Source organism: Carcharhinus amblyrhynchos, chromosome 3, assembly GCF_965287045.1.
Source record: "Carcharhinus amblyrhynchos chromosome 3, sCarAmb.v2.hapA, whole genome shotgun sequence".
Lineage (NCBI taxonomy): Eukaryota > Metazoa > Chordata > Chondrichthyes > Carcharhiniformes > Carcharhinidae > Carcharhinus > Carcharhinus amblyrhynchos.
Window position 1 is genome coordinate 140,643,630 of NC_137326.1, and position 20,896 is coordinate 140,664,525.

At 44.1% G+C, this 20,896-nt stretch overlaps 1 protein-coding gene and 1 non-coding gene across 2 annotated transcripts; both read left to right on the forward strand.

The window, feature by feature from the left end:
• Nucleotides 1-1,070: 1,070 nt before the first annotated feature.
• LOC145341294 (mannan-binding lectin serine protease 1-like) lies at nt 1,071-19,696 on the forward strand. Its single transcript, XM_080186215.1, has 3 exons — nt 1,071-1,197; nt 10,869-10,968; nt 19,503-19,696. Exons 1-3 carry the CDS (start codon nt 1,135-1,137, stop codon nt 19,694-19,696), a joined length of 357 nt encoding a protein of 118 aa, XP_080042341.1. The 5' UTR covers nt 1,071-1,134.
• A 624-nt stretch (nt 19,697-20,320) lies between these two features.
• On the forward strand, nt 20,321-20,511 carry LOC145341675 (U2 spliceosomal RNA). Its single transcript, XR_013886432.1, has one exon. It is a non-coding gene; the product is annotated as a U2 spliceosomal RNA (small nuclear RNA).
• Nucleotides 20,512-20,896: the final 385 nt, after the last annotated feature.

Sequence of the window (20,896 nt, forward strand, 5' to 3'; positions counted from 1 at the left end):
CAGGAACACTACTGGTGTCCCTCACCTCGTACATACTGCAGGAGGTGCAGCTTACTGCCCGAACCGCCATCTCTGAAACAATTTCCAGGAGGGGAGAAAAAAAACTTCCCACACACTTATTATTAGGTTAGAGGAGGGGGGAGGGTGGGATACTCTACCTGTGTAGAGGGTCGGGTATCCTCCCTGTACCAATTTATAGGGTCAGAGGGACAAAGAAAAACTACAACTACCGGTAAGCCTCCTAATGACGGCTTCCGGTTTCTAGCTAACTTAAAAAAAGAAAAAAAAAACACCGCTGCTCGCAACTTTAAACTAGAAAGCAAAAGTTAAAAATTTTTTTAAAAATTACCTTAATCGCGACCTCCACGCACGCCCAAAATTGCTGCCTCTCCGTGCTGCTCCAGAGGAACAATTTATTACTCATCCCAAAATATTCTTGAGATATTAGTAGTGAACTGCCACTTTGAACAACTGCAGTCCAAGTAGTGGAGGAACACCCACAGGACAGCTACAAGGGGAGCTCTTGGGATTTTGAACCAGCTATAGTGAAAGAACAGTGATATATTTCCAAGTCGAGATGGTGAGTGACTTGAAGGAGAACATTCAGATGGTGGTGTCCGCAGGTATCTGCTACTATTGCCCTAAATGGTAGAGGTTATGGGTTTGGAAGGCACTGTCACAGGAGTTGTTGTAGTGTATCCTGTAAATGGTACACACACTGCCACTGTATGTCGATGGTGGAGGGAGAGGATGTTGAAGGTGATGGACGGGGTGTCAGTTTGTCCTGGATGGTGTCGAGCTTCTTGAATGTTATTGGTTGGCGCTCAGTTCCAGGCAAGAGAGACATAATGCTCTAACCACGAATGTGCTGCAGACTCGACAGAACTGCTGCACTTTGTTCCCAGTATTCTCAGATTCCAGTATATTTGACCTTGGTGAGTCCATGTCCACCCAGAGATTACAGCCCCGGTACTGTGCACAACTTCCCTTGGGATTAGCGCTGGGTATGCCCAAGCTTCAGAGCAGTTTCTCCATCCATGTTTTCCCCACTCATGGAACTGATGGCTCTTTCTGTCTACACAGTTGATTCATTCTGAATACTAAAAATTTCCCTTATTTTGTTTTGAAGGTGATATGGTGATAGTTAGTGGCTGGGGAAAGCAGTTCCTGCATTCAATTCCTGAATCTCTGATGGAGGTAAGTTTGGCATTGATAAGTTACATTGCAGCAGGGTAACTCAATGCAGCCCTCTCGATGCTCTGCTTCCAGCTTGGTTTAGCTGTGTGGACCCATTGTATGGCTTCGCTGTGTGGTTCCCTGGCGTGGTAAACAGATCCAGTGATCACAGCCTCTGCTTCTGCTTTAGCATAGAAATTCGAAGCAGGAGTAGGCCATTCGGCCCTTCAAGCCTGCATCGCCATTCATTTTGATCATTGAATTCAAACCCCGCCCCCCTCGCCAATATCCTTCACAGGAATGGCTTTTGAACTTAGAGGACAAAGTCGGTTAGGATTATATTCACTGCAGTTTAGAAGAACAAGAGGGGATCTCACAGAAATTTATTAGATTTTAACAGGGTTACAGGGTAGATTCAGAAAGAATGTTCCCAATGTTGGGGGAGTGCAGAACTAGGGGTCATAATTTGAGGATCGGGGTAAACCTTTTAGAACTGAGGTGAGAAGAAATTTCTTCACCCAGGCAGTGGTGAATGTGTGGAATTTATTATCACTGAATGCAGTTGAGGCCAAAACGTTATCTGATTTTTAAGAAGAAATTAGATACAGCTCTTGGGCTAAAGGGATCAAGGGATATGGGGGAGGAAGGGGGGCAATCAGGATACTGAATTTGTTGATCAGCTATGATCCAGATGAACGGTGGAGCAGGCTCGAAGGGCCAAATGGACTAGTCCTCTTTCTAGTTTCTATTACAGAAGGCATCAGAGAAATCCTGGATGTAGGTGGGAAGGGAACGGATCAGACGAATGAGGATGGAGTCAAGATGAGAGGATTTGCAGCAGATGGAAAAGATTGAGTATGTGGATATTAAGGAAGAGGGTGTGTTAGAACTTTTGAATTCTATCAAGATAGATAAGTTGTCGGGACCAGATGGGATGTACCCCAGGATACTGTGGGAGGTGAGGGAGGTGATTGCAGAGCCCCTGGCGATGATCTTTGCGTCGTCAATGGAGACGGGAGAGGCTCCGGGAGATTGGAGGATTGCGGATGTGGTTCCTATTTTCAAGAAAGGGAACAGAGATAGCCCGGGAAATTACCGACCGGTGAGTCTGACCTCAGTGGTTGGTAAGCTGATGGAGAGGCTCCTGAGGGACAAGATTTACGAGCATTTGGAGAGGTTTGACATGATCAGAAATAGTCAGCATGGTTTTGTCAAGGGCAGGTCGTGCCTTACGAGCCTAGTTGAGTTCTTCGAAAATGTGACTGAACACATTGACGAAGGAAGTGCAGTGGACGTGGTGTACATGGACTTCAGCAAGGCGTTTGATAAGGTCCCCCATGCAAGACTTCTTGAGAAGGTGAGAGGGCATGGGATCCAAGGGCCTTTGGCCTTGTGGATCCAGAACTGGCTTGCCTGCAGAAGGCAGAGAGTGGTTGTGGATGGGTCTTTTTCTGCACGGAGGTCAGTCACCAGTGGAGTGCCCCAGGGATCTGTTCTAGGACCCTTGCTGTTTGTCATTTTCATAAATGACCTAGATGAGGAAGTGGAGGGATGGGTTAGAAAGTTCGCTGATGACACGAAGGTCGGTGGTGTTGTGGATGGTCTGGAAGGATGTCAGAAGTTGCAGCAGGACATAAATAGGATGCAGGACTGGGCGGAGAAGTGGCAGATGGACTTCAACGCGGGTAAATGTGTAGTCGTCCATTTTGGCAGGACCAACGGGATGAACGAGTACACTATCAAGGGCAGGAGTCTGAGTAGTGTTGAGGAGCAGAAAGATCTTGGGGTCCGGGTCCACAGGACTCTTAAATCGGCCTCGCAGGTGGAGGATGTGGTCAAGAAGGCGTATGGTGTACTGGCCTTCATTAATCGAGGGATTGATAGGAGTTGGGAGGTAATGCTGCAACTTTATAAGACCCTTGTCAGGCCTCACTTGGAGTACTGTGCGCAGTTCTGGTCGCCTCACTATAGGAAGGATGTAGAAGCTATTGAAAGGGTACAGAGGAGATTTACAAGGATGTTGCCTGGACTGGGAGGCATGCCTTATGAAGTTAGGTTGAGGGAGCTGGGACTCTTCTCCCTGGAGAGACGAAGGTTGAGAGGCGACCTGATAGAAGTTTATAAAATGTTGAGAGGAATAGATAGGGTGGATTCTCAGAGGCTATTTCCCCGGGTTGAAATGGTCGCTACGAGAGGACACAGATTTAAGGTGCGGGGAGGCAAGTACAGAAGTGATGTTAGGGGTAAGTTTTTCACTCAGAGGGTGGTGAGTGAGTGGAATCGGCTGCCGTCAGTGGTGGTGGAGGCGAACTCGCTGGGGTCTTTTAAAAGACTTCTGGATGAGTATATAGGATTTAATGGGATTGGGGGTTATAGATAGGTCTATGGATTGGTAGGTGTTGATGTGATCGGCGCAACTCGTGGGCCGAAGGGCCTGTTTGTGCCGTAGTGTTCTATGTTCTATAAATAAGTTAGGTGGGGCAGGAACATGCTGACACAATGGGCCTACCAGGACAGTCCTTTTTGTGGATTTTAGGAAGGAGGTAGAAGCGGGCTGTCCGGGATTGGGAGACTGAGGTTGGAAGCTGTAGGTGGAAGGCATCCAGAGGAAATGAGGTCAGTAACAGTGTTGGAGATAATGGCTTGATGTTCAGTAGAGTGGTGATGATCCAAGGAGAGGTAGGAAGAAGTATCTGAGACAGGATCTACAGGCATTTAGAGATGCAAGGACTGATTAGGGGCAGTCAGCATGGCTTTGTGAGTAGAAAATCATGTCTCATAAATTTGAGTTTTTTTGAAGGGGTAACCAAGAAGGTAGATGAGGGCAGTGCGGTTGATGTTGTCTACATGGACTTTAGCAAGACCTTTGACAAGGTACCACACGGTAGGTTGTTGCATAAGGTTAAATCTCACAGGATCCAGGATGAGATATCTAAATGGATACAAAATTGGCTTAGAACATAGAACATTACAGCGCAGTACAGGCCTTTCGGCCCTTGATGTTGCGCCGACCAGTGGAACCAATCTAATGACCCTCTAACCTAAACTATTCCAATGTTATCCATATGCCTACCCACTGACCATTTGAACGCCCTTAAAAGTTGGCGAGTCCACAACTGCTGCAGGCAGGGCATTCCACGCCCTTACTACCCTTGATCACAGGCTTGATGACAGAAGCCAGAGGGTGGTTGTAGAGAGTTGTTTTACAAACTAGAGGCCTGTGACCAGTGGTGTGCCTCAGGGATCAGTGCTGGGCCCACTGTTATTTGTCATTTATATTAATGATTTGGATGAGAATATAGGAGGCATGGTTAGTAAGTTTGCAGATGACACCAAGATTGGTGGCATGGTGGACAATGAGGAAGGTTATCTCCAATTGCAGTGGGATCTTGATCAATTGGACCAATGGACTGACAAATGGCAGGTAGAGTTTAATTTAGACAAATGCGAGGTGATGCATTTTGGTCGACTGAACCAAGGCAGCACTTACTCAGTTAATGGTAGGGCACTGGGGAGAGTTACAGAACAAAGATCTATGGGCACGTGTTCATAGGTCCTTGAAAGTGGAGATATAGGTGGACAGAGTGGTAAAGGCGGCATTCGGCATGCTTGGTTTCATCGGTCAGAACAGTGAATACAAGAGTTGGAATGTCTTGTTGAAATTGTACAAGACATTGGTAAGGCCACACTTGGAATACTGTGTGCAATACTGGTTACCCTATTATAGAAATGATATTATTAAACTAGAAAGAATGCAGAAGAGATTTACTAGGATGCTACTGGGACTTGACGGTTTGAGTTATAAGGAGAGGTTGAATAGATTGGGACATTTTTGAGGGGTGATAGTTATAGGATGGATGTCGGAGGTAGGTTCTTTACTCAGTTGTGGACTCGCCAGCTTTAAGGGCATTCAAATGGTCGTTGGACAGGCATATGGATAACGATGGAATAGTTTAGGTTAGAGGGTCATTAGATTGGTTCCACTGGTCAGCGCAACATCGAGGGCCGAAGGGCCTGTACTGCGCTGTTATGTTCTATGTTCTATGAGTATTAGTTCAATCTTTCATTTGTTATTCATTCAAGCGATGTGGGCTTCACTTGCTAGACCAGTATTTATTGCCCATCTCTAATTGCCCTCAAGAAAGTGGTGATGAATCGCTGCAATCCAAGTTAATGCTGAAACATTTGCAACAACCTTCAGCCAAAAGTGCCAAGTGGATGTTCCATCTCGACCGCCTCCAAAGGCATCTCAGATTTGATTCACTCCGTATGACATCAAAAACCAACAGCTGAAGGCTCTGGATATTGCAAAGACTATGGATCCTGACAGTGTTCTAGTAAGAGTACTAATAAAGTATGTTCCAGACTTGTTATGCCCCAGCCAAGCGGTTCCAGTCAGATAATAACACTGACATCTACCCAGCAATGTGGAGAATTGCCCAGGTATGTTCTGTACTCAAAAAGGAGGACAATCAGTCTACTTTCAATTATCAGTAAAGTGATGGAAGGTACCATCAACAACATTACCAAATGCTCCTGGATGCTGAGATTGGATTCTGCAAGAATCACTCAGCTCCTGACCACATTACTGCCTTTGTTCAATCATAGGCAAAACAGCTGAATTTTGGAGATAAGGCGAGAGTGACAGCTCTTCACATCAAGGCAGCATTCGGCAAAGTGTGGTATCAAGGATCCCTAACAAAATTGGAGTCAATGGGAGTTGGAAAAAACTCTCAGCTGGTTGGAGTCATACTTGGAATAAAGGAAGACGGCTGTAGTGATTGGAGGTCAATCATCTCAGCCCTGAGACATCAATGGTTTCTTCAGGGGAGTGTCTGACACCCAACAATCTTCAGCTACTTCATCAATGATCTTCCTTCCATCATAAGGTCAGAGTGAGAAAGTTTATGGATGATTGCACAATGTCCAGCATTGTTCACGACTCCTCAGATACTGAAGCAGTCCATGTCCAAATGCAGCGAGATCTAGACAGCATTCAGGCTTGGGCCAATAAGTGGCAAGTGAAATCCATTATTCAGAAGTTTCTCAACACCAGGTTTATTTGGTAGCAAACACCACTAGCTTTTAGGGCTTTGCCCCTTCGTCAAGTGATTGGGTTGTTCTGATCATTAACAGGGGATATAAAGGCACACACTCAGTTTACAGAATACTGATTAGTTGTAATGACTTGCATTCTAATCACCCCTCAATTTAAAGCTATGTCCTCTCGTGTTATCCATCACCATCTGAGGAAAAAGGCTCTCACTGTCCATCCTATCTAATCCTCTGATCGTCTTGTGTGCCTCAATTAGGTCACCTCTTAACCTTCTTCTCTCTAACGAAAACAACCTCAAGTCCCTCAGCCTTTCCTCATGAGACCTTCCCACTATACCAGGCAACATCCTGGTAAACCTCCTCTGCACCCTTTCCAATGCTTCCACACCTTTCGTACAATTCGGCGACCAGAACTGTACGCAATACTCCAAGTGCGACGGCACCAGAGTGTTGTACAGTTGCAACATGATCTCATGGCTCTGAAACTCAATCCCTCTACCAATAAGAGATAACACACTGAACAACCCTATCAATCTGGGTGCCAACTTTCAGGGATCTATGCACATGGACACCGAGATCTCTGCTCATCCACACTACCAAGAGTCTTTCCATTAGCCCAATACTCTGTAATGATGTTACTCCTTCCAAAGTGAATCACCTCACACTTTTCCGCATTAAACTCCATTTGCCACCTCTCAGCCCAGCTCTGCAGCTTATCTATGTCCTTCTGCAAACTGCAACATCCCATCCTTCTACACCCTCATCTAGGTCATTTATAAAAATGACAAACTGCAGTGGCCCCAAAACAGATCCCTGTGGTACACCAGTTGTAACTGAACTCCAGGTTGAATATTTCCCATCAACCACCACCCTCTGTCTTCTATCAGCTAGCCAATTCCTGATCCAAACTGCTAAATCACCCTCAATCCCATGCATCTGCATTTTCTGCAGTAGCCTACCATGGGGAACCTTATCAAACACTTAACTGAAATCCATACACACCACAACAACTGCTTTACCCTCATCCACCTTTTTGGTCACCTTCTCAAAGAACTCGATAAGGTTCTCGATGAGGCACGACCTACCCTTCGCAAAACCGTGTTGACTATCCCTAATCAAATTATTTCTCTCTAGATGATTATAAATCCTATGTCTTTTAATCCTTTCCAAAACTTTGCCCACAACAGAAGTAAGGCTCACTGGTCTATAATTCCCAGGATGGTTTTTACTCCTCTTCTCGAACAAGGGGACAACATTTGCTATCCTCCAGTCTTCTGGTACTATACCTGCAGCCAATGATGACATAAAGATCAAAGCCAAAGGCTCTGCAATCTCCTGCCTAGCCTCCCAGAGAATCCTAGTATAAATCCCATCCGGCCCAGGGGACTTATAGAACATAGAACACTACAGCACAAACAGGCCCTTTGGCCCACAAGTTGTGCCGATCATATCCCTACCTCCCAGGCCTATCTATAACCCTCAATCCCATTAAATCCCATGTACTAATCCAGAAGTCTCTTAAAAGACCTCAATGAGTTTGCCTCCACCACCCCCGACGGCAGCCGATTCCACTCACTCACTGCTCTGAGTGAAAAACTTACTCCTGACATCTTATCTATTTCATGGGAGTTCAGAAGAATAAAACATGAAATATAAGATTGAGGGGGCTTGACAGAGTAGATACTGAAGTGTTTTCAATCACTGGGGAATCTAGAAATATGGAACATGGTTTGAAAATAAAGGGCAGAGTCATAGAGTGGGATGTTCCAGCCATGCTCGCCCCAAGGCTGGAAGTTCCCATCTGAGGTCAACGCACCTTTGCGTGGTCTGGCCCCAGTCTCTATGATTTCTGGTGGGCTGGGAAAATTCCACCCATAGTCATTGAGTAATATAGCACAGAAACAGGCCCTTCAGCCCAACCGCTCTATGCTGATCATGGTCCCTTCCCACCTAGTCCCAATTGCCCGTGTTTGGCCCATATCCCTCTAATCCTTTCCCATCCACGTACTTAACCAAATGCTTCTTAAATATTGCTATCAAACACTTTCTCTGGCAGTTCATTCCATACATACCAGCCTCTGTGTAAAGAAGTTGCCCCTTGGGTCCTTTTTAAATTTGTCCCCTCTCACTTTAAACCTGTGCCCTCTAGTTTTCAATTCCCCTTCCCTGTGAAAAAGATTACATGCATTCACCCTAGCTCTGTTCCTCATGGTTTTATACACTTCAATAAGGTCACCTCTTATTCTCCCACATCCCAAGGAATTAAGCCAAACTCTCCCTCTAACTCATCTCCGTTAGTCCTGGCGACATCCTGGTAGATCTTAAGATCATAAATCTTCTTTGCACTCTTTCCAGTTTATCAGTGTCTTTCCTATAACAGGGTGGTCAAAGCCATACACAATGCTCCCAATGCGGCCTCACCAATGACTTATACAACTGCAACATAATGTCCCAGAGATGAGGAAGACTTTCTTTTTTCAGAGGGTCATTGATCTTTGGGCATAAGTGGTCATTATTTTTTTTATTCATGCAACTGAATGCTTCACTCGGCCATTTCACTGGGCATTTAAGAGTCAACCACACTGCTGTGGGTCTGGAGTCACATGTAGACCAGACCAGGTAAGGATGGCAGATTTCCTTCCATTAGGGAACCAGATGGGTTCTTACAACAATCGTTTCATGATTGTCACTGGAGCTTCTTTATTCCAGATTTTTAACTGGATTCAAAGTGAGATTGGTGGGATTTGAACCTGGGTCCTTACCCTGGGTCTCTGACCATTCCAGTGACAATACTAGAACACTTTCACCTCCGCTTCATATAGTCCTGGCTGAGATGGACAGATTTTAGATCTACAAAAGAGGCAAAGATTATGATGGGGGTAAAAAGCAGGGAGGAAGGAGGGGAACCAAGAAGGTAAATAAAGGCAGTGCAGTTGATGTTGTCTACATGGACTTTAGCAAGCCCTTTGACAAGATATCGCATGCTAGGTTGTTGCATAAAGTTAGATCTCACGGGATCCAGGGTGAGGTATCTAAATGGATACAAAATTGGCTTAATGACAGAATAAACACAGTGAGGTCTCACAACACTAGGTTAAAGTCCAACCGGTTTATTTGCTAGTAAATGCCCCTAGTTTTCAGGGTTTGCAATGACAGAAGCCAGAAGATAGCTGTAGAGAGTTGTTTTTCAAACTGGAGGCCTGTGACCAGCGGTGTGCATGATGTGGAGATGCTGGCATTGAACTGGGGTAAACACAGTAAGAAGTCTCAGCACACCAGGTTAAAGTCCAACAAATTTATTTGATAGTAAACCCACTAGCTTTTGGAACGCTGTGGGTTTACTATCAAATAAACTTGTTGGATTTTAACCTGGTGTGCTGAGACTTCTTGCAGCGGTGTGCCTCAGGGTTCGATGCTGGGTCCACTGTTATTTGTCATTTATATTAATGATTTGGATGAGAATATTGGGGGCATGGTAAGTAAGTTTGCAGATGACATCAAGATTGGTGGCATAGTGGACAGTGAAGAAGGTTATCTCCAATTGCAATGGGATCTTGATCAATTGGGCCAATAGGCTGACGAATGGCAGATGGAGTTTAATTTAGACAAATGCGAGATGATGCATTTTGGTAGATTGAACCAGGGTAGGATTTACTCAGTTAATGGTAGGGCGTTAGGGAGAGTTACAGAACAGAGCGATCTAGGGGTATATGTTCATAGCTCCTTGAAAGTGGAGTCACAGGTGGACAGAGTGGTGAAGAAGGCATTCAGCATGTTTGGTTTCATCAGTTAGAACATTGAATACAGGAGTTGGAACGTATTGTTAAAATTGTACAAGACATTGGCAAGGCTACACTTGGAATACTTGCAATTCTGGTCACACTATTATAGAAAAGATATTATTAAACTATAATGAGTGCAGAATAGATTTAGTAGGATGTTACCGGGACTTGATGGATTGAGTTATAAGGAGAGGCTGAATAGACTGGGACTTTTCTCTGGAGCGTAGGAAACTGAGGGGTGACCTTACAGAGGTCTATAAAATAATGAGGGGCATAGACAAGGTGAATAGTCAATATCTGTTCCCAAAGGTAGGGAAGTCTAATACTAGAGGGCATAGGTTTAAGGTGAAAGGGAAAGATCAAAAGGGTCCAGAAGGGCAATTTTTTCACGCAGAGGGTGGTGAGTGTCTGGAACAAGTTGCCAGAGGCAGTAATAGAGGCGGGTACAATTGTATCTATTATAAAGCATTTAGATAGTTACATGGGAAAAATGCATATAGAAGGATATGGGTCACATGTGGGCAATTGGGATTAGTTTAGGAGTTTCAAAAAAACGTGGCCTGGACAAGTTGGGCCGAAGGGCCTGTTTCCATGCTGTAAACCTCTATGACTCTATTAACCAGTGAAGCAGACTTGAGGAATCGAATGGTTTACTCCTGCCCTTATTTCTTATGTTCTCAGGCAAACGCCATTGTATCTTTTAAAAGATGATTTGGTTAAAAATGCGAAATGAAGAAAGGAAAAGGAAGAGTGGAGCGGTTTTCGGTTCAGTTATGAGTCAGCACAGCGTTTCCAATGGTTTTACGCTGCATTCTGCTTCAGCAATTTAATTCAAACTCTGTTTTTCTTGTTCAGATTGAGGTTCCTATTGTGGATCATGAGAAATGCAGGAATGTTTATGCTCAGCTTGGCAGACAGGTTACAGATGATATGATTTGTGCAGGACTGAAGCAAGGTAAGCATCAGCCCCTGTTGCTTCCATCCAATCAGCTGCCCTCTGATTCCAGTGCCCATTCATACTGTGTTCCGAGATACTGACACTCTTATCAAATATTAATAGAAAAGAAATGCATTCAGCCCAAGGCATTTGAGAGCTATTTTGAATAACCATGGCAACCCTATATTAGATTAAGTAACTTCAAATGAAATTGAGAACAGAGTTCTGATCCCAGCAACTCCCTTATGTTGTAGAGTTGAATTCGGGCAGCTCCCTGCATTAATGCCCCTGTAACAACTCCCTGTAAAACCAAAGCCCACCCAAAACTCAGTCCTGCTCCTATATCTGAGCAGATACTTCTCACTCCTATAAGACCATAACAGCATCAGCCCATCAAATCTACTCTGCCATTCAAGAGATCAAGACTGATCTGATAATATTCAACTTCACTTTACTGCCTTATCCCCATAACCCTTGTTCCCTTACAGATTAAAAATATGTCTATCTGTCTTGAACACTCTTAACGATCCAGCCTCTACAGCTCCCTGCGGTAAAGAATTCCACAAATTCACTACCCTGCAAGAGAAGAAATTCCACCTAATCTCTGAGCATCATCTTACTCTGAGATTATACCCTTTGGTCCTAGACTGTCCCACAAGAGGAAAAACACTCTCAACATCAACCCTGTAAGCCCCCTGAGAATTCTACGTCTCAATAAGATCGACCCTTATTCTTTAAATGCCAAGAATGCAGGCCCAACCCATTCAAACTCTCCTCATAATGTACTCACTGAATCTCAGTTAATTAATTACTTAAAATTAAGATCCTCATCTTTGTATTCAATTCCGTCCATTGCCTCAGTCCTCACAATCTAATCTGCAATCCTGCAACCCTCCCAACCGCTGTAATCTTCACCAATCCTGCAATCCTCCCAATCTCTGTAATCTTCACCAATCCTCCCAATCTCTGTAATCTTCACTAATCCTCCCAATCTCTGTAATCTTCACTAATCCTCCCAATCTCTGTAATCTTCACTAATCCTCCCAATCTCTGTAATCTTCACTAATCCTCCCAATCTCTGTAATCTTCACTAATCCTCCCAATCTCTGTAATCTTCACTAATCCTCCCAATCTCTGTAATCTTCACTAATCCTCCCAATCTCTGTAATCTTCACTAATCCTCCCAATCTCTGTAATCTTCACTAATCCTCCCAATCTCTGTAATCTTCACTAATCCTCCCAATCTGTAATCTTCACTAATCCTCCCAATCTCTGTAATCTTCACTAATCCTCCCAATCTCTGTAATCTTCACTAATCCTCCCAATCTCTGTAATCTTCACTAATCCTCCCAATCTCTGTAATCTTCACTAATCCTCCCAATCTCTGTAATCTTCACTAATCCTCCCAATCTCTGTAATCTTCACTAATCCTCCCAATCTCTGTAATCTTCACTAATCCTCCCAATCTCTGTAATCTTCACTAATCCTCCCAATCTCTGTAATCTTCGCTAATCCTCCCAATCTCTGTAATCTTCGCTAATCCTCCCAATCCATGTAATCTTCACTAATCCTCCCAATCCATGTAATCTTCACCAATCCTGCAATCCTCCCAATCTCTGTAATCTTCACCAATCCTGCAATCCTCCCAATCTCTGTAATCTTCACCAATCCTACAACCCTCACAATCTCTGTAATCTTCACCAATCCTGCAATCCCCCCAATCTCTGTAGTCTTCACCAATCCCCCCAATCTCTGTAGTCTTCACCAATCCCCCCAATCTCTGTAGTCTTCACCAATCCCCCCAATCTCTGTAGTCTTCACCAATCCTGCAATCCCCCCCATCTCTGTAATCTTCACCAATTGTGCAATCCCCCCAATCTCTGTAATCTTCACCAATCCTGCAATCCTCCCAATCTCTGTAATCAACCTTCAAACAGAAAGAAAATAAAATTTACACTGAAGATTACATTTATACAATTAAAACTGGTTCTAGAAACATTATATAAAGGATTTCTGCTTTGTTAAACTAACAGTTAAACACCCCTTTTCAACAATAGCCTCTGTAGAGCTTTAATATATAAACAATCTTAGTAAGGTTTGCACGAGTCATCTGTTGCTCCTATGGGTGAAGTATTTCACAGGGTTTCTCTCACTTACTTGACAATGGAAATCTAATACTTTGATAAAACTTTGTAGACAAAACACCCTTCTCTGCGAGGAAGGTCAGGGTCCACTCAGCTTCTTGCACAGCTTTCCCTAAGCACAGCACAGCTGTCAGCACACCATGGTCACTCCCACCTAGACAACTTTGTCTTTTTAAACGTGTTTTATCTCTTTCATGGCTAAACCTATTCTTCTTAAATTTCTGAGGATGTCTCTTCTGAGATTATTTTTAAAAAATCAGGTTATTTTTATGGCTATTTTTGGGTAGAAATAAACTCAATACTTTGTTTTATTCATTGTGATTTTTCAATTAATAAATTTTCCTTTTGAAATACAATAGTTAAACTTCACTTCATCCCCTTATCTCTTAATGCAAATTACAGTACATCAAAGGGATAGTAGCAAAATGTGATTTCTTTTTATACAAGCCACAGCCATTCTCAAACAAAAGCAACTCATTCCCCCAGCTCTCACTGACACACGATTTACACCAGCTTAAGCTCTCACACATGGCCTTAAACCTTGGCTATAGTTAAAGAGAGGAGGAGCAGACAACAATCCACAGGTATGTAATTGTGAACACAGACAGCAATTCACAGAATAATACAGCACAGAAAAGGCCTTTTGACCCATCTGGTCTATACCAACAATACCTAACATTAAAGTCACACTCATCCCATTTTCCAGCACTTGTCCATAAATTTGAATGTTATGATGTTTCAAGTGCTCATCCAAATATTTCTTCAAGGTTATAGCCTTATAACATGGATGTGGAGAAGATGTTTCCACTAGTAGGAAAAACTAGAACCAGCGGGCACAACCCAGGAAGGAGCTTGTTAGGTGTGTTCAGGAGGGTTTCCTGACACAGCATGTGGATAAGCCTACGAGAGGAGAGGCTGTACTTGACCTGGTGCTGGCTAATGCACCTGGACAGGTGTCGGATCTCTCGGTGGGAGAGCATCTCGGGGATGGAGATAAGAACATAAGAAACAGGAGCAGGAGTAGGCCATCTAGCCCTTCGAGCCTGCCCCGCCATTCAATAAGATCATGGCTGATCTGTCGTGGCTCAGTTCCACATTCCCGCCCTCTCCCCATAACCCTTAATCCCCTCGCTTATCAAAAACCCATCAACCCGGGTCTTAAAAATATTTAGCGAGGCAGCCTCCACCACTTCAACAGGCAGAGAATTCCAGAGATTCACCACCCTTTGAGTGAAGAAGTTCCTCCTCAACTCCGTTCTAAACCGCACCCCCCTTTATCTTGAGGCTGTTCCCCCTAATCCTACTATCCTTTCTGAGTGGGAAGAGTCTCTCCACCTCTATCCTATCCATCCCATTCATCATCTTATACGTCTCAATGAGATCTCCCCTCATTCTTCTAAACTCTAACGAGTACAAGCCTAGTTTATTCAGCCTCTCCTCATAGCTCAACCCCCTCAACTCCGGTATCAGCCTAGTAAACCTCCTCTGCACTCCCTCCAAGGCCAAAATATCCTTGCGTAAGTACGGCGACCAAAACTGCACACAGTACTCCAGCTGCGGCCTCACCAATGCCCTATACAGCCGCAGCAAGACCTCCCTACTTTTATATTCAATCCCCCACGCTATGAAGGCCAGCATCCCATTCGCCTTCCTGACCACCTGCTGCACCTGCAAGCTGGGTTTTTGCGACTCATGCACAAGGACCCCAAGGTCCCTCTGCACCGTCGCCTGCTGCAGTTTTTCTCCACGTAAGTAATAATCCTTCCTACCATTCTTCCTACCAAAGTGGACCACCTCGCACTTGCCAACATTAAATTCCATCTCCTTCTCGATAGCATTGGAAAGAGATAGGATCAGGCAGGCTAGGAAGGTGTTTATCTGGAGTAAGGGGAAATATGAAGACATCAGGCAGAAAATTGGACGAGTAAACTGGAAGGAGGTGTTCTTGGGGAAAAGTACCGAAGGAAGGTGCAGATTTTCAAGGAATGTTTGTGTGGAGCTCTGCATGACAACGTTCCGATGAGACAAGGAGGTTTTGGTAAGTCGCAGGAAGGTTGTGATGAACTTAGTCAGGAAGAAAAGAAAGGCGTACAAAAGGTTCAGAGAGCTAGGACTGTTAAGGACCTAGAGTATAAAGGAGCTTAAAAAGAAAATTAGGAGAGCCAGAAGGGGTCATGAGAAGGCCTTGGCGGGTAAGATTAAGGAGAATCCCAAGGCGTTCTACAAATATGTGAAGAGTAAAAGGATGAGAAGTGAAGGGATAGGACCTATAAAAGGTGAAGGGGGGAAAGTCTGTGTGGAACCGGAAGAAATGGCAGAGGTGCTTAATGAGTACTTTGCCTCGGATTCACGGTGGAAAGTGATCTGTGAGGTTGTACTACAGGTTTGCGACAGACTGAAAAGATTGAGTATCTGGACATTGAGAAAGAGGATGTGTTGGAATTTTTTAAATTCTATCAAGATAGACAAGTCGCCGGGACCGGATGAGATGTACCCCAGGTTACTGTGGGAGGTGAGGGAAGTGATTGCAGGCCCCCTGGCGATGATCTTTGCATCGTCGATGGAGACGGGAGAGGTTCTGAAGGATTGGAGGATTGCGGATGTGGTTCCTATATTCAAGAAAGGGAACAGGGATAGCCCAGGAAATTACTGACCAGTGAGTCTGACCTCAGTGGTTGGTATGTTGATGGAGAGGATTCCGAGGGACAGGATTTATGAGCATTTAGAGAAGTTTAGAATGATCAGAAATAGTCAGCATGGCTTTGTCAAGGGCAGATCGTGCCTTACGAGCCTAGTTGAGTTCTTTGAAAATGTGACTGAACACATTGACGAAGGAAGAGCGGTGGATGTGGTTTACACGGACTTCAGCAAGGCATTTGATAAGGTCCCCCATGCAAGACTTCTTGAAAAGGTGAGAGGGCATGGGGTCCAAGGGGCTTTGGCCCAGTAGATCCAGAACTGGCTTGCCTGCAGAAGGCAGAGAGTAGTTGTGGATGGGTCTTTTTCTGCATGGAGGTCGGTCATCAGTGGAGTGCCCCAAGGTCTGTTCTAGGACCCTTGCTGTTTGTCATTTTCGTAAATTACCTGGATGAGGAAGTGGAGGGATGGGTTAGTAAGTTTGCCGACGATGTAAAGGTTGGTGGTGTTGTGGATAGTCTGGAGGGATGTCAGAAGTTGCAGCGTGACACAGATAGGATGCAAGACTGGGCGGAGAAGTGGCAGATGGACTTCAACGTGGATAAATGTGTAGTCGTCCATTTTGGCAGGACCAATGGGATGAAGGAGTACAATATCAAGGGTAGGAGTCTTAGCAGTGTTGAGGAGCAGAAGGATCTTGGGGTCCGTGTCCAGAGGACTCTTAAGTCGGCCTCGCAGGTGGAGAACGTGGTCAAGAAAGCGTAATTTGTACTGGCCTTCATTAATCGAGGGATTGAGTTTAGGAGTCGGGAGGTAATGCCGCAACTTTATAAGATCCTTGTCAGACCCCACAGAGTACTGTGCGCAGTTCTGGTCGCCTCACTACAGGAAGGATGTGGAAGCTATTGAAAGGGTGCAGGGGAGATTTACAAGGATGTTGCCTGGATTGGGAGGCATGCCTTATGAAGATAGGTTGAGGGAGCTAGGTCTCTTCTCCCTGGAGAGACAAAGGTTAAGAGGAGACCTGATGTAGGTTTATAAAATGTTGGGAGGAATAGATAGAGTGGATTCTCGGAGGCTATTTCCCAGGGCTGAAATGGTCGCTACGAGAGGACGGAGGTTTAAGGTGCTGGGAAGCAAGTACAGAGGAGATGTTAGGGGTAAGTCTTTCACTCAGAGGGTGGTGAGTGAGTAGACTCGGCTGCCGTCGGTGGTGGTAGAGGCAAACTTGCTGGGGTCTTTTAAAAGAATTCTGGATGAGTACATGGGATTTAATGGGATTAGGAGTTACAGATAGTTCTTTGGCCTGGTAGGTATGGATATGATCGGCACAACTTGTGGGCCGAAGGGCCTGTTTGTGCTGTAGTGTTCTACATTCTATGTTCTCTATTCTATAACGTCAGGCTAAAGGGATGATCCTTTAAAACACAGATGGGAAGAAATTTTTACAGCCAGAAAGTGGTGAACCTTTGGAACTTTTTGCCGCAGAAGGCTATGGAGGCCAGGTCACTGAGTGTCTTTAAGACAGAAATAGATAGGTTCTTGATTAATAAAGGGATCGGGGTTATGGGGATGAGAAAAATATCAGCCATGATTGAATGGCGCAGCAGACTCTGTGGGCTGAGTGGCTTAATTCTGTTCCTATGTCTTATGGTCTTATAAAGTTTCTGGCCTTCACTACAGGCACTGCATTCCAGATCCGCACCAAACATGGCAAATCAAAACAGGGAATACTTATAGCATTTAATTCCTTCCATATTGCACAAAATGCATTCTTGATCTACTCCATTTTGGCTAATCAATATTCTCCTCTCTCATTTAGGCAGCAACAGAATCATTAAACTGAAGGTCAGCATGCAGGTGCAGCAGGCGGTCAAGAAGGCAAATGGCATGTTGGCCATCATTGTGAGAGGTTTCGAGTACAGGAGTAGGGATGTGTTGTTGCAAATATACAGGGCCTTGCTGAGGACACAACTAGACTATTGTTGCTGTTTTGGTCTCCTTTTCTGTGGAAGGATGTTCTTGCTCTCGAGGAAGTGCAGTGAAGGTTTACCAGGCTGATTCCAGGGTTGGTGAGACTGACATATGAGGAGAGATTGAGTAGGTTAGGATTGTTTTCACTGGAGTTCAGGCGAATCAGGAGGGATCTCATAGAGACTTATAAAATTCTAACAGGTCTAGATAGGTTAGATGCAGGAAGGACGTTCCTGATGGTAGAGAAGTCCAGCACCAGGGGTCATAGTCTGAGGATTCCAGGTGGACCATTTAGAACAGAGATGAGGAGACATTTCTTCACCCAAAGAGTGGTGAGCCTGGGGAATTCTTTACTACAGGAAGTAGTTGATGCTAAAACATTGAATGTGTTCAAGAGGCAGCTAGATATAGCACTCGGGGCAAATGGGATCAAAGGTTATGGGGAGAAAGTGGGATTAGGCTATTGAGTTGGATGATCAGCATGATCGTAATGAATGGTGGAACAGGCTTGAAAGGCCAAATAGCCGCCTCCTGCTCCTATCTTCTACGTTTCTATATTGCTGTAACCAGATTCAGCATCAAGCCCAGTGTTGCAATGCTAAAAATCTGAGTCTTGGACCTTCCCTCAGTGAGAGAGCATTTCATTAAATCAGCACCAATTCACAAAAAACACTAAAATAAATGACAGATCCCATTCTCTACATGCAGTCAACTCTCTGGAGTGAGGCATGCGCTGCAAGCTTCTGACTTTGATAGGGGAGGCCATAAATATCCAAGGACAGTTATTTTAAAGCATAGAACACAACAGGCATATACTGAAACAACAGTAAATATAAACAGATTTTAATTACTCTCCCTCCAGATAGGAACCAGAATGTTATATCAAGTTGATCTTTCTCTGCATGCTAGCTATAACCGGATCACTACTTTCTGCACTCTCTCCTTTCTTTCTTTATGCTTTGTCTGTATAGGGTGCAATAAACAATACTTTTCAATGTATATCAATACATGTGACAACAATAAATCCAATCAAAAACAAAGACAGACAGCACTAGATTAAGAATTAATAGAAGTTCATGCAGACATGATGATTGAGCCACAGGGGAAGGTAAATACGTCATTGTAGCAAATTTATTTTATTTATTAATGGGCATTTGTTGCCAAACCCTAATTGCCCTTGAACTGAGTGGCTTGCTAGGCCATTTCAGAGAGCAGTTAAGGGGGTCACATCTGAACCATGCCAGGTAAGGATGGCAGATTTCCATTCGTAAAGGAACATTAGTGATTCAGATGGATTTTTACAACAATCATTTATACTTAAGTCCAGATTTTTACTGCATTCAAATTTCACTAACTGCCATGGTGGGATTCAAACCCAGGTCCCCTGAGTATTACTCTGGGTGTCTGGGTTAGTAGTCCAGTGACAATACCACTACTTCACCACATCTCTCAAAGCTGCTGTAAAGTCTACTTTATTCACTGCTCCCAATGCAGTCTCCTATACCCTGGGGAGATTAATCACAGACTGGGTGAGTACTTTATGGAACACCTTTGCTCAGTCCACAAGCACATCTCCAACCTTCCTGTCACTGTCATTTTAACTCAGCACCTTGTGCTCATGCCCACATGTCCATCCTTGGCCTGCTCAATGTTCCAGTAAAGCTCCAGGGAATGTCTGGGAAAGTGCGGCTCCCCTTCAGAGAATCAGTAGATACAACATATTGCATAGTCTTCTGTGCTGAAACTATTGAGAGTCAATATATATAAGAATTTACTTGCCTTTGCTGATGATTTTAGGTGGGAGCGATGCTTGTCAGGGAGATTCTGGGGGTCCAATGGTGGCTCAAGACAAAAAAACGAAGCGCTGGTTCCTGGCAGGGACGGTGTCGTGGGGTGATGGCTGTGGAGAAGACAACAGATATGGCGTTTATTCCAATGTCAAGAAAAGCTTGGAGTGGATCAAAAACATAACAAAGGTCAAAAACTTTTGATACATTTAAGGGACTAAGGATGTCAAAAATATTTCAAAAATATCAATTTGTTTTGTATGATTTTTACTGCAGGTTTGGATGAGTATTCTGTGGAACAATCGGTTGTAAATACTTTGTTCTTTTGGGTAAATTATCTATTTTATAACATCAAAAAGCAGCAACACATTTGTGTAAAAGCGATGAAAGTGATCAGAAACTTTCACCAAGGTGTGAATCTGGCTGTTTAATAAAGAAATTCTTTCAGCATCACTGTATATTCTCTGACTTTTCATGACAAACCTGAACCCCAAATCATTAGCCAACACACCAGCTCCCATGGCCTACTATTTGTCAACATCTAGGGTACACCATCAAACAAAACAAGGATTGCAGTGCTGTGCAAGCTGTGGCAAAACAAGAATCTGCTACCAGAAGGTGGACCTCCAGAAGACACCCTCCATCTTCATGCGAAGTCAAGCGTCTAGGTGAGGGCAGCAGAGCAGCGGCGCTGATTGGCTGTTTCAGCTAAAATTTGCATAGGTGCAGTCACTACTACCAGAAGGTGGATCTCTGGAAGACACCCTCCATCTTCATGTGGATTTGATTTGATTTATTATTGTCACCTGTATTAACCTACAATAAAAAATTGCTTCTCGGCCTTTTGGCTAAGATCAAGTGTAGTATGGACATGCTGCACTTGTTGAAGTCATTAGGTTACATTTCAGCTTCATTTGAAGCAATTTTTTAAAGCGGCATCTTGGCCTTTTGGCTAAGATGCAAATTAGATCAAGCCTTGGAGGAGGAGCTACACCTACTCCAATCAGCTTGGATCACGTAGATCAAGCCCAAGACAGGAGGTGAGAGCCTTGTCTTGTCAGCTTGGATCAGGAATGTCCTAACTTGTTGGGACTCTGAATTGGCTTTAATTTGACTTGATTGGATTGGAATAAAGTTAAAAAAAATTGTTGCTTGTAGAAAAATTTGTTTCTTGTGTGGTACACAAAGCATAACAGTCTAAGGCAAAACATACTGTTCATAGAGAGAATCGAGAGAGTGCAGAATGTAGTGTTACAGTCATAGCTAGAGTGTAGAGAAAGATCAACTTAATGCGAGGTAAGTCCGTTCAAATGTCTGACAACAGCAGGAAAGGAGCTGTTCTTGAGCCGGTTGGAACATGACCTCAGACTTTTGTATCCTTTTCTCGAAGAAGGTGGAAGAGGA